Genomic DNA, 18,666 nt, shown 5'->3' with positions numbered 1-18,666 from the left:
ATATACAAAATCCACGGAAAGTGATGTGATTGGCTGGAAAGGCAAGTCCATAAAAATAACTCCACAATCCAGCTAGTGTTTTTACAGTGAGGCCGATTGTTTGCCATGCTGCCTCCTTTATACTGGTTTACTTCCTGGTTCCTGTCATGTGATCAGTCACATGACAGGCAGACCCATACACATTTAAAGACATACACACATTAAATAGTTAAGAGGAATAAAATGGACTATAAAAAACATCTAAACTAATTAAAACTCTATTATACATCAAATCATTGTAATAAATAGACCGGTAAAACATGTATTTTATGTGACAGTGTCACATAGTCCCCCCCCCCCCCTTAGCTTACGTCACCTTGGGGAAAAAACTAGTCCTTAAAAAAGGTACTGTCAGCCATTGTCCAGGTAGTGGGTATCCTCTCGAATGTGTCTTAAAATGTCTTTGTAATAAATTAGGTAAAACTAGGCCCTCCCACAGAGGCACTAGTCTGCCGGAGGAATCTATAAGAACACTAGAGAGAGGTGGAATCATATAGTAGGTGACGCCATTCCTCCCAAGGTCCTGAAGCACCCAGCCTTCCTGGCATGCAACTCCCCCTGGCAATTTCCTCCTATCCGGCTTGTGGGTCTCTTTGGTGGATGATGTTGAAGATGAATGGTGATGAGGTGGTTTGATGCTGAGGTTGATGACAGCACACTCCCTGGTCTCCACCCCACACGACTTGCAGTCGCCGACGAATCTCCAGACGTTGCTGCGGATCGTGGGCCACCAGGCAACCTCCAGGATCCTCAGGAGGGTCTTCAGCCACCAATGGTGTCTCTCTGGGGTCTTTCAATGGAAGTGCTGTATCGTCTGCTGGATCAGGGCCTTGGGGACAACGAGCTGGATCTTGCAGTTGTTGCCCCCCTTCTGGATCCAACGATACAGCACGCCTTGGTGGTCCCGCACTTCGATCCCGTCGGTCAGTGGAGTAGAGGGAGAGATGGAAAGTCTCTGGAGAGTGTCGTCATCACCCTGTGCACTGATGAGCTGCTCTCTGGAGAAGAGGAGGATGAAGAAGATGCTATCCAAGTCTGGCCCAGTTCTAACGGTGGCACAGAATTCTCCATTGGTTGCTCTGTTGACTGTCCGTGAAGTGGTTGAGGCAGTGGGATCATTGGTCGGTCGAAAGCCAGGGGTCGACGTGGGAGGCACTGGGCTGCTCGTCGCAGTGGGAGAGGAGATGGCGGGTCCTGGATCCTTTGTCTGTTCCAGCTGTTTCACCCATTTTTTGTCTCTCCTCTAAAAACAGTCAACGACCTCTCTCTCTATTGTCACAACGGCATCCTTTATAGATTCCTCCATTTCCTCAAATTTAAAATCCACAGCCTCTCTAAAATACAGTTCACAGTTAAGATTACTTTCAACAGTCTTTAAAAGAGTCTTTAAAATCCTTCTCCAGTTTTAAAACAGCAGCCACCTCAGCAAGAAGCTGTACACATTCACAATGATGTAAAACCAGTTCATCATTAAAACCAGCAGGTGTATTAAAAGAAGCAGCATTAATTGGATTTGTCATCATCTTAAAACACTCTTCTCAACACAGTGTATAAAATCTTTAAACGTTCCCCATACGGGCCACCATATGTAACGACCGGCCCAATACGAAGATTTTACATGAATTAAAATGGGGTCAGATTAAACTGAGTGAGACGTCTCATATTTCACAGCAAAGCTAGTGCTGTAGCGCCAAACACAAACACACCAGGCTTGTTTGAGATGCATCGGCTTCCCGCATACCAATCGGCGCATGACTTCAAAGCTCCGCGAGAACGATTCAAAAGCGCAAGGAGTCATATGCTCTACAAACGCACCTGTGGATCCGCAGCACCTACCGAATCAGTCCGTGCTGCTCCGAAGCATCTTGAACATCTTCTATCAACAATCGCGGATGTTTCACTACTGTTGATGCTCATGGCTTTGCGAACCTACATCGGCATCCAAACATGACTCACCGTAATTTGTATAGACGGAGATTACAATCAAGCTGCTATTAGCTCGATTAGCTGCTATTTCAATTGTTTGCCATGCTGTCTCCTTTATACTGGTTTACTTCCTGGTTCCTGTCATATGATCAGTCACATGACAGGCAGACCCATATACATTTAAAGATATACACACATTAAATAGTTAAGAGGAATAAAATGGACTATAAAAAACATGTAAACCAATTAAAACTATTATACATCAAATCATTGTAATAAATAGAGTGGTGAACCATGTATTTTATGTGACAGTGTCACAGTATGAAGAATGCAATACTACTCTACAGGTACTCAAGATTAACATGAGATTGATAGAATCTGTGTGTGTTACCTACCCTTTAATGTATTAATTTAAAAATTCAAAATAAGCAAGGAACACACTGTGAAGAATATCTGAAGGATAGGCACCATAACCTGAAAATTATGAAAGGAAGCAAAACAAAACTGAAAATGATCTTGACTGGTTTATTGACAAGCATATAACTGCCTTGATAAACTTGACAAGGACAAAGTCAAGAATTTATCTATGAATTAGTTCTGATTGAACCTGTCTCCAGATATATGATAATTCAATCTACAAACAAGGAACTTTAGTTTTATTGGTGTACAGTCTGTTAATGAATAATGAACATAGTGTGAAACAAAGTCTACAGTATATATGCCTTTCAGATGTTGAACTGTTTCTCACATAACGCAAGCATAAGGTAAGGAGACAACAGTCTTTTCATTACTGCGCCGAACATGATTAGACTAAACATGTTAGGCATATTGCAGGTACCATATTCCTCGTAATTATTTCATTTAACAAAGTAAATAGAGAGTAATCTCTGTTTAGAATTCTTCATTCGTTTTCAGGCAAATGATGGATGGCCTGGACAAAAATATAGACTCTGATTCCCAAGACGAAGGGAGGTATTCAGCTTCATTTTTTTTTTTTTTTGCATAGATTTTACTGATATTGTTTACAAATTAAGTATGAAAATATTGTGTGTATATCAGATATATAAAATGCCAACTTATAAATTACATTTATATCACATCATTTTGACCACAGAATAGTATATTTGAAAAGAAAAGAAAAGAAAAAAAAAGAAAAAAGAATTCTTATGTGATGCTTGTATGACCAGTGTTGGACTCTTAGTAAATAAAAATAAATAAAAATAATCTAATTAATGATCAAAACATAATGTCTCTGTTTTAATGTTTTTTTTTTATTATTATTATTATAAAGCTCATTTTCAGAATCACAAACTCATGGAGCATTCCACAATCATTTCATTGAGTCTGTTCAGCCTTTGATTGAGTTAATTGACTCTCTGAGGTTCATCGGCATTGATAAGGATATAGATCTACCATCCATTGCAGTGGTGGGAGATCAGAGTTCTGGAAAGAGTTCTGTTTTGGAGGCTCTCTCTGGGGTGGCTTTACCTCGAGGAAGTGGTAAGAATCTGACATTATTTCAGCACATTGTAACTAAATGAGAATTATCAGAATTATTTATTGCAATGGTGCAAAATGTTATTGCCACGTCCCCATCTATTATTATTTTTGCCAAAAGCTGACACTCATTAATGTTGAAAAATGAAACCCATTTATATGATTAACATTTGTTTATTTATCAGATGATTTTGACCATCCTTTCCAATGGGTCTGGGAAAGCTGACATCTCTGTCACAAAAAACTGCCTAGAGATGGAGGCTGTATTTCTGTCTCTCAAATACTTATTCCCAGATCTAAGGGGGTACTGTATCAGTAGACAACATGTCAGTAGTTTCTTACATAAATGACCAGGGAGGTCTTTGATTGTGTTATGTTATTCTGGGCTCACAGCAGACTGCTCTCCCTGAGAGCAATTTATATTTCAGGGCATTTGAACATGGGACATGATACTCTGTTGATGCAGAGGCTGAGAGTATCACCAGGTGATAGTTTTGATTTGGCAGAAATTCGTTGGAGCGTAAGTGGATTTCGCCTTTGAGGAGTCAACCCACTGTCCCCTTTGGTTTTCTCTCAGACCTTCAGCTACACTAGGACTGGATGCCATGGTACAAATGTGTTCAAGGCTGCGTTTGTACGCCTTTCCACTGATCCCTCAGTTCCTGGGGGTTCTAGCCAGAGTCCGGCAGGAGGGAGTCTGTCTATTGCTAGTTGCTTCTTTTTGACTGGCCAAGTGTGGTTCTCTGATAAAAATCTCTCCTGGAAGGCTTTCCTTGAGAGATTCCATCCAGAAGGGACCTTCTGTGGGCACAATACTTCACTCCAGGCCTGAGTTATTGAAGTTGTGGGTCTGGCAACTGAAGGGGACCAGCTTGTATATTCTGGTCTCTCAACCGATTTTGAATGCTAGAGCTTCCTCCACGAGGGAACTTTATGCACTGAAATGGTCTCTCATTGTATCCTGGTGTTTACAAAAATGTGCTGATCCAGTTCACTGTCTGATTGGTTCTGTTCTGGAATTTCTGCAGGAATGCATTTCAGCTACTCTTAAGGTTTATGTGAAAGATATTTCTGCCTGTCATGTTCAGGGTAGCGTTTCCCAAAAGCATCATAAGCCGAAGTTGATTGTAGATCCATTGGTGGCAATGGTTCTACGATCAACTTAGGCTTACTATGCTTTTGGGAAATGCTACCCAGGTCAGTGGTGCTTCAGTAGGGAGACATCCCCTTGTGGTGTCAGATGGCTGAGGCCTATCTGCAGACCACGAGTTCCTTCCTGGGATCTTTCTATAATGCTGGAAGGTTTGGGGCTCCTTTTGAATGGCTTAAAATGGCTCTTTTACTAGCTCTAACTTCACTTAAAAGAGTAGGAGACTTGCAGCCTTTATCAGCTGTCCTTTTTGTCTGGAGTAGACTTAAGCCCAAAGCATAGTTCAAATTTATGCGTATGCAAGGGTCAGCATACAGTGCGCGTGACGTGAATTTTGTCATCAGAAGAGTATGTGTGAACTGTAAGCACACCTTCAGATTTTTGTAACCGTGCCTACTTGTATGTACAGGTCGCACATGCACATTTAATTTTTTATTTTTTTGTGCAGCAATTAGTTTATCCACAAGGTGGCAACCGTGCCCTGGGGACGTCAATACACAAGGTAGTCAAAAAAAAAAAAAAAAACATAAAAAGAACAGACCTGTACGCACGCAAGCTACTGTGACAATGGAGGCCTACATAGACGAGAGATTGTGTGAAGAGATTAGAAGGTACCCTCATTTGTACAACTCTAGCATGAAAGAATACAAAGATGTTTACATGGGTTGTAATTCTTGGTGAGAGTTTGCTCAAAACTGTGCATGCGTCGAACGCCTGTGTATGCGTATAAGTCAAATGAAGTATACTTTGCAAGGCTGTGCATTTGACTGTGCGCGTACATTAAAAAGTATACCCAAGGCTTTAGACTGGTCCTGGACTTGTTAAAGTTTTATCTGGTCATCCTTAAGGCCTTCTCAAGTTCATGGCGTAAATCTGAACAATTATGTCTGTTTTGAAGGCAAAAACATGGGTTCTGCCATTTCTAAACAGTATTTATCTTACTGTATTGTGGATGCAATCTCTTTGGCCTATGAGGCACACAGTTTGGTGGTCTAGGTATTAGAGTGCTGCATCATCTTGCCATACTTCTTTCATGCTTGAAGTGTCTTCCTTCAGAACCTGGCCAGCTTTTCCGGTGTCTATTTATGGTCTTTATTATGCATTTACATTACATGACCTGACCATCTTCTCGGCCAAATAAGATTGATATTTTCCACGTGTGCTTCAGACACCAGTTCATGCATAGGTGTTCCCTATATGTTCTGTCGTGTTTAAGCAGTTCTGTACTGCACAAATATATTTAATGCAGATAAACTATATAAAAAATCCTATATCAATTGACTTTTATTTATTTATTTTTTTAAGGTATTGTCACTCGTTGTCCTCTTGAGTTGAAATTGAGGAAGACCAAAACTGGACCGTGGTCAGCGACCATTTCTTACAGTGGTCACAAAGAGACCTTTTATGACCCATTAAAAGTGGATAACCTTGTTAGAAAAGGTGAGTATGGACAGAAACCCTTAACGTGGAAATGAAGCAGTCAGTCAATTTAACATTAATTAGTAAATGGATTTCCAAGATTATTATATTTCCGATTCTGTTCTTTGATTTTTTTACTTAGTTGTTGTAATCATTACTAGCAATTGATAAACTCATAATATCTGTAACCGAGCAGATGACCAACAGAAGGCTCCAGTGCTATTTGCAAGGCATTTCTGGGCTGATAAAAATTATTAAAAAAAAACAAACAAACCAACAGCTGAGGACTCCAGCAGTGAAGGAAAAGTTGGTTAAAAACATTATTGTATGGATAGCAATCAATCAATTAAAAAAAGTAAAAAGATGGGAAAAAACGAAAAATGAATGATGGCAATGAAGATGATGGGATTAGGGATAATTTTGGAGATTATCCAAAGTCCGGATTGGTAAACGTGGGGTCATGGTAAAAAATATTTAATATTTGATGTATGTTGTAGAATGACATTTTGCCAACATATTTTATATCCAACTATAACTATGGAAATCTCGAGGCAGTGGGCATTTGTGTCTGAATGTGTTTCAGGAAGTGAAGCAGTACTGTTCTCCATTTCAACTGCAGTTGCACGTTTCCTTTGCATTAGCATTGTAAAACTAATTTTTACAACCAGGAGCAATGCAATATCGGCCTCCCTTTTTTCTTCTGATGCCATGTAGCTGTTCAGTTTCCATCTTTCACTGTCTGTCCTCCACTGTCTGTCTTTAACTGTCTCTCTACTATTGTATCTGTTAAACTCAGAAAAGACAACCAACCTCGTGACATCACAGGTTGCATTATTGCAAGATGGTAGCGCTCTTGCTACAAAAGCTATAACAAACACCTGTTTTTCTTTTAAATGGTTAAGTTTATTATGTTTGTTATATAATTTTTGTTTACAGTGGAAATCCATTTACTAATGTTAATGTGATGGACAGCTTCATTTCCACTTTAAAGATAACCCATCCTAAATTCATGAGAAACCGAACTATTGTATAATGAGGTGTTTTTATATAAATTTGTACAATGTGATATAATATTCTGCTTGTGTCCAACAGGGCTGTGAAAAATTAAGAATTACAGATTTTCTGGTTCCCTTTTGTATTGATGAACATGAATTAAATTAGCCACTCAACAGTAACTATGTTGAAGAGGTATAAATTCAAAGAAATGTAACAATTTACACTAGTGGTCAAATTTATTTATATTATTTATTAATTTATTAATGTTTCTGAAAGAAGTCCCCAAGAACTTACCAAGGCTGCATTTGTTGTGCAATTGTGAAATATTATTACAAATTAAAAGAACTATTTTAAATTGACACTGCTGTGAATTCTGTTTTAATATCACAGAAACAAATTCAATTTTAAATATATTAGTTTAAATTGTAATAATATTTAAAATGCATTAAAACTATTAATTATTTAAATGGTATTCTCTATTCAGTTGTGAATGGCACATATCCCTACAGTACAGAGGTGGAATTCATAAGGTTTAGGCTTTTGTGTGTCTGTTGAAATCCTTGCATGTGTATTCAACACTGGTGGTGGTTGTGGAGAGACCCCTGATATGATTGTAAAGCGCTTTGGGTGTACAGTTGTACACAGGAAAGCGCTATATAAATGCCTCATTCATTCATTCATTCAATCAACAGCTCAAAATGAGCTTGCTGGAAATACAGTTGGAATCTGTGAAGAACTCATTACTTTGGAAATTTCATCTCCCGATGTGTGTGACCTCACTCTGATTGATCTACCTGGTATAACCCGTGTACCTGTACATGATCAACCTGAGGATATTGGTGATCAGGTGAGCAAATATCATGTTTACACAAAAATCTAAATGGCTGTTTGAAAGCATGTTAATTCTTAAACATTTTTGTTACCAGGCATTTAAGCTGTAATTTGCACATGCAAAAATATACGTTGCATTCAATTTGAAGTCAGTGAATCCAATCAACACTTGTTGTCATGCCCTGTGTAGTCCATTTGTAGCTGACAGATGGAATTTAAAGTCAACATGAGTTAAAAGAGATATAAAAAATCATAATACATATGCAGATATTCATCTATGCATGCCATTCCAAATTGTTGGATTTTACTACACACACACACATATATATATATATATATATATATATATATATATATATATATATATATATATATATATATATATTTTTTTTTTTTAATATATATAATGGGGTTCTATGGTGTTTCATGGATTCTCACATTTTACCTTTTATTTTTTAGATCAAAAACTTGATACTGAAATATATTGCCAAAAGTGAAACCATAATTTTAGCTGTTGTTCCCTGCAATGTTGACATAGCAACAACAGAAGCACTAAGAATGGCACGAGATGTAGACCCCGAGGGATACAGAACTCTTGGTTTGCCAACTTTTTTTTTCTATAATATATCTTTTTAGGCCTACCTGTAGCATCATGATTCATACTTATCCTAACTTTTATCTCGCTCTCTTTTTTTTTAATGCATGGGTTAGCAATTCTCACAAAACCAGACCTTATTGACAGAGGAGCTGAGATTGATGTTTTGAACATTGTCCAGGGCAAAGTCATTCCTCTCAGCAAGGGCTACATTATTGTGCGATGCCGTGGTCAGAGTGACATCAATAACAAAATCTCTCTTGATGAAGCCATGGAGATGGAAAAGAAGTTTTTTAGGAACCACCGTTATTTCAGGTAATTATTGAATCCATAATATAACTGTAAATCTGCGAATGCTGCAACCTATAGTGTGCACACTTAGTTTTCATTTTATCTGGGCTAACCCATGTACATGGAAACTGAGGACAAAACTGGCTGGGCCGTAGTTAGCCCAGGTGAAACCCATTTGGCCCAACATTGGTGTGCTGGCTGGGTTGTCGGTTGCGTCTTATAAGGTGGTGTTTAAAGTAAAAACAATGTCCAAAGTTTTTGCTACTTATTCACTCATAAAGACTGTCTTTGCCGCCATCTAATGGCACAATAATGTAACTTTCACTAAAGTCGAAATCACAGTCACTAATGTGTCATCAAATACAGCAGGGATGGACAACTCCGGTCCTGGAGGGCCAGTGTCCTGCAGAGTTTATCTCCATCCCTGATAAAAACTCACTTGCCTATAACTTTCTACTAATCCTAAAGACCTTGATTAGCTGGTTCAGGTGTGTTTGATTAGGGTTGGAGCTTATGCTGCGTTCACGTCACCTCGTATTTATCGGATTCTTGAAATGACAACACGTGATGTTATATTCGGAGCTGTTCACGTCCTCGGACTGGTAATTATGCGTTTCCATGGCACCACTATCAACACCTAAATAAATCTACAGCGGTCAGGTGGTACTTTCAGAAAACTCCCAGCTTACAAGCTGTAATTACGAACTTTACGAGGACGTGAACGCTTTTACAAGCTAGAATCTCGTAATTACAGGAATTACGAGGCCGCGTGAACGCACCTTTAATCTGCTGGACACTGGCCTCCAAGACCGGAGTTGTCCATCCCTGAAATACAGCATTTTATTTATATAAAATATTGTTTATTGAAAAATAATAATAATAATAAAAAAAAACTGTATTAGCCTTTATAAAAGTATTAGAATTTTGTAAAATAGGAAATAAACACAAGCAAACAATTCAGTCAAAAGTACAAAAGAAGAAATTATAAAATGTAACATTTCCCTTAGCCAAATCAATTTGCTTTGGAACAAGTAGTAGATTAATAAGACCAAAGATTGCCTGTTTGATATACCCAAAATCAGGGATGGACAACTCCGGTCCTGGAGGGCCAGTATCCAGCAGAGTTTAGCTCCAACCCTAATCAAACACACCTGAATCAGCTAATCAAGGTCTTTAGGATTAGTAGAAAGTTATAGGCAAGTGAGTTTTTATCAGGGATGGAGATAAACTCTGCAGGACACTGGCCCTCCTGGACCGGAGTTGTCCATCCCTGCCCAAAATGAATTACACCCAATGGTGGATAGCCATTCCATGAAAACTTAAAGTTAAACAGTCAAAGTCACTGTTTAGAATATTACTTGAGTAAAAGTTTTAAAGTATGTGATATTTTTTGTACTTAAGTATGAAAAGTATTTTTTTGATATTAAATGTACTTCAGTATTGGAAGTAAAAATACAAGTAAATGTTCATTTTGTTTTCTTTGAATTAAAAAAAAAATGGCAAAATGTTTATTGTTAGTTTTAAATATAAAAAATACTATTAATTATATCTTGATCATGTCAATTCATAGTGCATTAACTAATTTAAGAGACAACTTTAAAATGTTAATGTTGAAATTAACAATGAACAATGCTTTTATTAAGCTTATTTATTGTTACAAATCGACTCTTATTGTAAAGTGTAGCTATTTCATATAAATCCAAACTATCATGCTTAAAATTGCCAATTTTACCCACAAAGGCACAGCATATTATATGTATACTTTCACACATTATTTGCCTCTATTTTAGAACACTTGATGATTATGTGATCAAAATATGTGTTAAAGTGCCTTTAAAAAAAGAACTGAAATCGAATGCATTTGTGATTTATGTTTCTGTCGGCTCCATGATGAGGATACAGTTTAAATTTCATATTCGCTGGATAGTGAATGCATAAAAGTGAACGAATGGATATGATCATGAAATTAAACAGTTGGGTCAGATTTGCGTGTTTTTTTGTCACATTGTTTTAACGGCTTGAGGTTTAGCATCCTCTCAGCCAGGGGCGTGTCTAGAGCATTTTCAGTGGGGGGGCCATGCTGGGCACTGCCTCCAAATGGGGTGGCCGCCAGTGACCAAAAAAAAAAAAAAAGCTACATTCTACAGTATATTACATAAATCCTATTGATTTTATTTTTTTTTTTTACTTGAATAAAGTTACTTGTAAACAAATGTAGTAATAAAGCACATTTTTGATTAATTTAGTTTTTTGTCATCCCTGTATATATCCATTAAGTTAAATTTGAGAGCCAGTGTTTATTATTTTTATTGTTTTAATTAAACTAACAAGTTTTTAAAATAAAAGCAATTTTAATAATGAGCAATTTTAAAAACCCAGAAGCAGAAACAATGTAAACTATTTGCTTTTAATAAGTAGTTTGGCCATTACAATATACAGTAGTTTTATTCACCATCTCTTTCAAATAATGAAAAATAAATTAAAAAAATAAATAATAAGTAATAAATCAAATGGTTTGGCCAAAACATCATAGTGTTTCATTCAACATTTCTTTCAGATTAATTTACAAAAAAGCGGAGTAACACAGAGTTAAAGTTTTAGTAACAGTTCAAATGAAAACACCACAGTTTAAAAATAAAATATGGAACCATTACATTGTGCTCTGCTAACATATTAAAGAACAGTCTTTAGTTTATCTTTACTTCTTTTCATGGCTTGGCACTGCTCTCTTCCCTGCCTTCAAAAGAAACACTTATGTTTCAAAAATTGTTCAAATTGTGAATGAAATGCACAGAATGCATCCATGTCATTTCACGTGTAAATGACTAACGATAAGTTAGGCCCAGGGGCGGACTGGCCATCTGTGTGATCTGGAGAATCACAGATGGCCGGTACTCCAGGACGGCCGGCGGGCCGGTCATCATCTGTTTTTTTTCCCCCCACTAATCTGTTTCACACTCCAGTACTGTAGGTGGCAGCAATGCACCTTTAAGTTGGATGCCAGCTGCAATGGCCGTGGCCACCAAGTAAGCAGCAAAGACGTTAGATCAGCATAGACCGTAAAAGAAATGGACACAGCGACCCCATTGGAACTCAATTGAGTCAAGTGAAGCCCATTTTTAGCTATTTTTAGCACTTCCGTTTCTGACGCGCAGACTAAGCTTGATGACATCAGCAACCTGTCTGACAGATGTAAATCTTCTAGTAGCTGTGTGTGCAAACTGCCATCGTTAATCTTGCAGAGACGGCGAGCTTGAGCGGGGAGTTCTTTGGCGTGAGTGAGCAGGAGAAAGTATTCTGATTAATTATTTTGTATAGTATTTTAAAATGTAACGCCAGTACGCCATATTAAGTTAATGCATACTATTGCCTGCGAGCTTCTCCTCCTGTCTGTACGGTAATTTCTCTACTGTGCGACAGAGAGTCGAGTGGTTATGACGCAATCGTTAGCCTATTTTTACAAAAACTGTTTCTACGGGGCCATAATGTAACATAGAAGGTAATGGAGCCCTTTATACATTGTTGTGTATCTTTGGAAATAAATAATGGACAAATGGAGTCTTTAAACGCCTCAGACGTAAAGTTATTCACTGTCAAAGTGACACCAAAATGAATGGGAGTCAATGGGGATGCTAACCCAAGTGAAGTTCTTCTACAAGATGGCGGCACACGGCCGACTTCAACTTTCGGTCGACTTCCTTGGGCACTGTGGATCAGTGGTCTCAAACAGCCGGCCCGCCCACCCCCTATACCTGGCCCGCAACTGATATCAAAAATAAAACATAATCCGGCCCGCTAAATTATTATTATTATTATTATTATTATTCTCTAGTTGCTATCTGTCTGATATGCAAAGAAAAAGTCGTCGTTCTAAGGGGCATTCACATATCGTGTCACATAAGCGGCTGCGGCATTCTCCTTCTTTCCAATGTGCTTTCGCTCCACTGGCGTCTGTCGTTGCTATGCAACCATGAGCCGTGCTCTCAATCGCTTCTATTATGAGCGCGCTTGCCTAAATTACAGTAAAAGCACTCGACTTTAAGTCACGAGCACCGATTTAAACCACCGAAACGTGTCCGGTGCAGCCATTAAACATTACCAATGCTCAAACGGCATCTTGGACAAATGTGGCTCAGCTGTGTGAGCACAAGCGCTATAGGTGTCTGTCAAGAAACAGAGGAGTGTACAAATGTAGGATTGTTTGTTCAGTACAGTGTTGTTCAGTGCAAGATTTTAATGTTATTTAAGCTAACATAAAGTAAGTAAATACTTCCACTAGATGTTACAAACTAATAATGTATGTAACAATGAGAGATTTTTATTTTTTTGCAAAATAAAGTTGATATATAGCTCCAGGTTTTTTGTTTGTTTGTTTGTTTATTTCTGACCCCTCCACGCCACAAGTGTTGCTGGTTTTGTTCCTAAATTACTGATTTTTTATTCCATATATCTTGTTGGATGTAAGAAGTCGCACCAGACTATTTCAATTAGTAGTATTATATTAGTAATAGTATTATATTTATATTACACTCTGTAACAATGAGAGAGACACTGCTGTTTACATTTAGTATGGTAAATAAGATATTTATAGTATAGGTATAAAAATATTTTAGTAGGCCTAATGAAATTTGAAGTAAATGAGAATTAATGCAAAGGAAAGTATATTTTCTGAAATGTTGCGCTTTCTTGCGCTTGAAGGATAATATGGCCCTCCTATGAGGTGCCAATCACAGAAACGGTCCCCCGACAATTTGAGTTTGAGACCTCTGCTATATGAGTATTCAAGTTAATCTAATATGCTTTTAACACAACATCTAGTCAACATCAGTGCTATTGCTATAATTTGGATGCTATAGTATCATGAGCCACAATTAAAGTCTTGTGACACTCATGCCAGGCGTTATTGTTGTTGTTGTCGAGTTTCCGCACACCGATTGCTTTGGGCCGGGCCTAGTCAAAGTCCAGGGCCGTTTTTTAGTCCCAGTCCGTCCCTGGTTAGGCCTGACAATTTAACTGACTATCTAACTGACTTACTCTCATGCATTAACAAGTAACGTGTCAACAGACAATTATTATTATTATTTTGGAACATTCTGTGCATATTGTCATTTGGTGCAATCTTGCTATGTGGTCACTGTCACAAAATAAACTGATACAAAATATGCAAATCACCATGACAGTGTTTACTGTTTGATAGTGCCCAGCATATTTTACTTTTATTGTGTTTTATTAAACGTTGACTGAACATTCGATTGAAATCAACCACGACCAACGCGAGCAGAGCCTGATGTGGTAAAAACATTGATCCGAGAAAACCATACATATTAAACATATTAAACCATCCATAAAGGTTACCTACCAGCTCTTTGTTTGGTGTCTTGAAGTCCAAGAAGTCTACACTTCAGTAGATTCTATAAACTGATTGGCCGTAAAATGAACCAATCACAAGACATCTTATAGGGGGGGCACCTGGGGCACCTCATGTAGACCTGCCCCTGCTCTCAGTCTTAACGTCAAACATAGGCTACTGCTGTTTTCCACTAATGCAGCATCTAGTTAACAAACTAATTACTTTACTTGATTCATGAAGTGTCCCCCGCACTGTGCTCTCGTACCATATAATGACAGCACACTCCTCTCAGCCACTCCAGCAATGGACGCAACCCGGAAAATGAAATCAACCGCAGTTGTGCGAGCACTTGTTTGCACAAGCTTGCTGCAGTCTGTGTTCTTCTGACTTTATTTTGTAGTAAGTAACGAAGATGCTTTGGGGAAATGTATCAGAGTAAAAGTATACATTTTATTTAGGAAATGTAGTGGAGTAAAAGTTGACAGAAATATAAAAACTTAAGTAAAGTACAGTGTAACAAGGTTAGTAGATGTGGGAAGAAGGAGGCGGGAACCGGCGAACATTCAACAAAACTTTAATATAAAATAAACAAACAAAACGAAAGTAATGCCGGCAGACCCTCGCGGACGTCTGCCGGCCACACAAACATAATAAAACATAAAATAAAGTCCAGGCCTGGTCCTCTCTCGTCCTTCACTGATGTCGCTCCTCCTTTTATGCCTCCGGAGCTCCTCCGTGAGAGACTCGAGGCCGGCACGCCTCGCAGGTGACGCTCATTATCACTCGCGTCACCGGCCTCGCGCCGTTCCCTCACGGCTCTCGCCCGCCCTGCTCGTCACATACCCCCAACGCCCCTCGCAGGCCGGGGGGTACCTCCGAGACTGCGCTTCACTCCCCCCCGGGGCCTGTCTCGGCGGCCGCAGCACCTGGGGGTAAGGACAGACGAGACGAGAGAAAGGAGACGGAAGCAAGGGGAGCGACAGGACGAGAGAGGGGAGAGAGGAAAAAGAAAGAAAAAAAAATGCTGGGTCCGGCTCCCAGACACACTGCCGCTCGGTCCTCAGCCTGCCAAGAGGCTCTTCTTCGCGGTGCCATGCGGTGGCACTGGACGCTCGGTGGACGGCCCGATCCTCGACCGCCTCCTGGCGGCCGGCGATGGCTCCTCCGACTGAGGGCAGCCGGCAGCGAGTCCCCCGTCCCCTGCTCCTCCCCTTCATGGCGGACGGCAGCAGGCTCCGGCCCACGGCAGACGGCGGCGACTCCTCCGCTCCCTCCAGGTCCAGGACGGCAGCCACCCCACCTCGTCCCAGGAGCACGGCATCCGGGTCTCCGTCCCACCTTTCACAAGGCTCCAGCACCACCGCCTCGGGCAGCCTTTCGCGGTCTTCACTTCCGCGCTGCCCGAACTCCGCAGCACCGCGATCCCCCTCAGCAGCGAGGGCTCTCCGACAGCATGTCCCTCCTTCCTCCCGGGTTTCGGCACCAATGTAACAAGGTTAGTAGATATGGGAAGAAGGAGGCGGGAACCGGCGAACGTTCACCAAAACTTTAATATAAAATAAACAAAGAACAAAACGAAAGTAAAGGCCACACAAACATAACAAAACATAAAATAAAGTCCAGGCCTGGTCCTCTCTCGTCCTTCACTGATGTCGCTCCTCCTTTTATGCCTCCGGAGCTCCTCCGTGAGAGACTCGAGGCCGGCACGCCTCGCAGGCCATTAGAGCCCATTAGGCCATTATCACTCGCGTCACCGGCCTCGCGCCGTTCCCTCACGGCTCTCGCCCGCCCTGCTCGTCACATACAGATTCTCCCAAAAAATACTTAAGTACTGTAATGAAGTATTATAACTTTGTTACACTATGCCACTGATTATACCTCATGTTTAAACACTATCTACATAAGAGCCAGTGGCATTCTGAATAGGGATGTCCAGATCCGATCACATGATCGGAAATCGGGCCCGATCATGTGGTTTCAGACTCGATCGGAATCGGACATTACCTCCCGATCAGGACTCGGATATATATGTATTAGGGGTGCAACGGTTCTCCACTTACGGACCGCACTTGCACTGCGATCCATCTCGAATGACGACGCATCTATTGGTTAATATGGTTTGTTTAAAATAGCAACGTGGAAAACAGACAGAGTTCAGATAATGTATGTTTCAGTCGATGGATGCACAAAACGTTACAACAACGATAATCAAAAAGCGTGGACAAAACAGTCACTCTTTGTAAACTGTTAACTGCGAGTGCCGTCTGCTCTAATGTCCAGTCATTTACGCCGTCATCACCCGGGTGTTGATAGCGCGCGAGCGCAGGTGAGACCTGAACAGCACACGTTGCTGTCTGTATTTAAACTAACTCGTTTAAGCCTTGCTGATTTAAACCTTCAAGAACAAGACGCGAAAGAGAACTCGCACGCGCTGTGAGAAGATTTGTGTGCGCTCATCCGAAGCGCGCACACGCTTATTCCAGTCAGCGCGCAAATACTGAGTTCTCTTTCAAGTCTTGCGCTTCAGCGGCCACATTCATACACAAATTATGTCAACATGCCCGTCCTAGCGAGTATCCTAGCAAACATAGTCGGTTATGTCTTAAGTGAACGTATATTAGTCGAGAAAGACAGCGCATGTGGAACAGTATATGTACTGGATTGTGCATGTCTTAAAGGGAAAACAACTATTCCTGCTGCCTGTATTTAATGTTAAATCAAACAACAAAAAACAAAGAAATCACTTACTGCTCTTGACTGAATAGTTTTTGTAACTTCAATAATGATTAATCTTTATTTATTTTATACAGTAAAGATAATATGCAGTGATATTTTATATTTGATTACTATTTGAAAACTGAATACCTGAAAAACCTGAAAAGCACTGTTCTGGATCTGTTTTTTCGCTCTTCTTTATTCTTTTTTATGTAGGCTATTAAGTATCGGATCGGGACTCGGTATCAGCAGATACTCAAAATCAAATGACTCGGACTCGGACTCGAGGGCAAAAAAACATGATCGGGACATCCCTAATTCTGAATGTGTGGAAACTCACTGATCTGAAGGCTGGTGGATGCCATTAGTGAACAGTTCCTCTGTCAGAACAAGCAATCATGTATATGTTTGGATATGTAGTCTGAGAGATGTAGTTTGCATATTCTATGTTCATGAAGCAGTTGTTTTGAGCCACCATTCAGTCTGTATTTCACAGCGCGATGATAAACAGTTTGGGTTGATACATACGAAAGAGGTGGTGCTTTGTTTTAATATTTATTTTAATTAATTTATCTTTTTTGAATTCAACTGTAGTACTTTTAAAGATAAGTTCGTAGGGAAGGAAGAGGACAGGGTCGACTTTGACCCGCGGGGGTGGCGTCTGAAGAGAAGCTCGAAGGGGGAAAACCCCGTGGAGGCTTGCGGGACTTTTCACACTGCGAATAACAGGGGTTCTAACCACTTATCCCAGTTTTTGGTGTCTTCCTGAACGAACTTACGTTTGACCAGCCCATCCTTTTGTGGGTGAAAGACGCTGGTACGAATCGATTTAACGCCCAACAATTCGTAAAGTTTGCGTAAAGTGCGTGACATAAACGCCGTGCCCTGATCAGTGAGGATTTCTTTCGGAATCCCCACTCAGGAGATTCAACTAAACAGTGGGTCCGCAACACCCATAGCGAAATGTTGCGTAGAGCCACTGCTTCGGGGTATCGCGATGCATAATCCACAATGACTAATGCAAAACTATGCCCTCTCGCTGATCGCTCTAATGGCCTGATGAGGTCCATACCAATTCTTTCGAAGGGGACCTGCATTAATGGGAGGGGGCGCAAATGTGCTTTTGGAGTGGCCGGAGGATTTACCAGCTGACATTCACGACAAGACGCGCACCACCTGCGCACATTCTCGTGAATGCCCGGCCAAAAGAATCGGGTCATGAGGCGATTTAGTGTTGCTGTTTGTCCTAAATGTCCTGCCATTGGATAGAATGAAAAGCATTTCCCTGCGGCTCTTTGGAACTAACAACTGTGCTGTATCTTCCTTTTTCTGAGTGTCTTGGGTCACTCAATACAACCTATCTTTAATAATCACAAAATAGGGATAAGAAAGCAGACGTCCAGGCTGGAGAGGCTGACCATCGATGGTACTGACCATTTCAAATGCATGTTTTAACGTCTCATCTTGAGACTGCTCCAGAGGAAAATCATTGCGATCTGAAAGAATCATTCTTCCAATTTCGCTCTGTTCCTCTGAAGCTGTGCTCACTGGTCCCCGGTCAGTCTCTCCCACCTGCACTCACGCTTCCCTATCCAGCGATTTTTTTTTCCCCTAGCGGCATCTGAGCATAAACAACCCAATAATTCATCAAATGCTGGCCAATTCGTTCCCAAAATTATCGGATGCCGGAGGTGCGGATTAACTGCCACCTCAACCCTATGCTTTTGACCCTTAAATTGAATAATGACGGGCACAATAGGGTATTTCACCACATCCCCATGCACACACCATACCCTAACCATGCGGCCTGTATCCAATGCCCCAGATGAAATCAGACTTTGATGAACAGAGGTTTGG

General features: G+C 40.3%; 1 protein-coding gene across 1 annotated transcript in view; it reads left to right on the top strand.

The window, feature by feature from the left end:
* Positions 1 to 2,678: 2,678 nt before the first annotated feature.
* The window catches only part of LOC137004844 (interferon-induced GTP-binding protein Mx3-like), a 32,939-nt gene continuing 16,951 nt past the window's right edge, over positions 2,679 to 18,666 (top strand). The window contains exons 1-7 of the mRNA XM_067365502.1: positions 2,679 to 2,729; positions 2,881 to 2,937; positions 3,257 to 3,465; positions 5,918 to 6,052; positions 7,720 to 7,874; positions 8,318 to 8,456; positions 8,570 to 8,768. Of these exons, the coding sequence (XP_067221603.1) occupies positions 2,695 to 2,729; positions 2,881 to 2,937; positions 3,257 to 3,465; positions 5,918 to 6,052; positions 7,720 to 7,874; positions 8,318 to 8,456; positions 8,570 to 8,768 (929 nt within the window). The 5' untranslated portion in view covers positions 2,679 to 2,694. The remainder of the gene's footprint in view (positions 2,730 to 2,880; positions 2,938 to 3,256; positions 3,466 to 5,917; positions 6,053 to 7,719; positions 7,875 to 8,317; positions 8,457 to 8,569; positions 8,769 to 18,666) is intronic.

This window comes from Chanodichthys erythropterus, chromosome 17 (assembly GCF_024489055.1).
Source record: "Chanodichthys erythropterus isolate Z2021 chromosome 17, ASM2448905v1, whole genome shotgun sequence".
Classification (NCBI taxonomy): domain Eukaryota; kingdom Metazoa; phylum Chordata; class Actinopteri; order Cypriniformes; family Xenocyprididae; genus Chanodichthys; species Chanodichthys erythropterus.
Note: the sequence above shows the minus strand (reverse complement) of the source record. Positions and strands in the feature narration are given on the sequence as shown.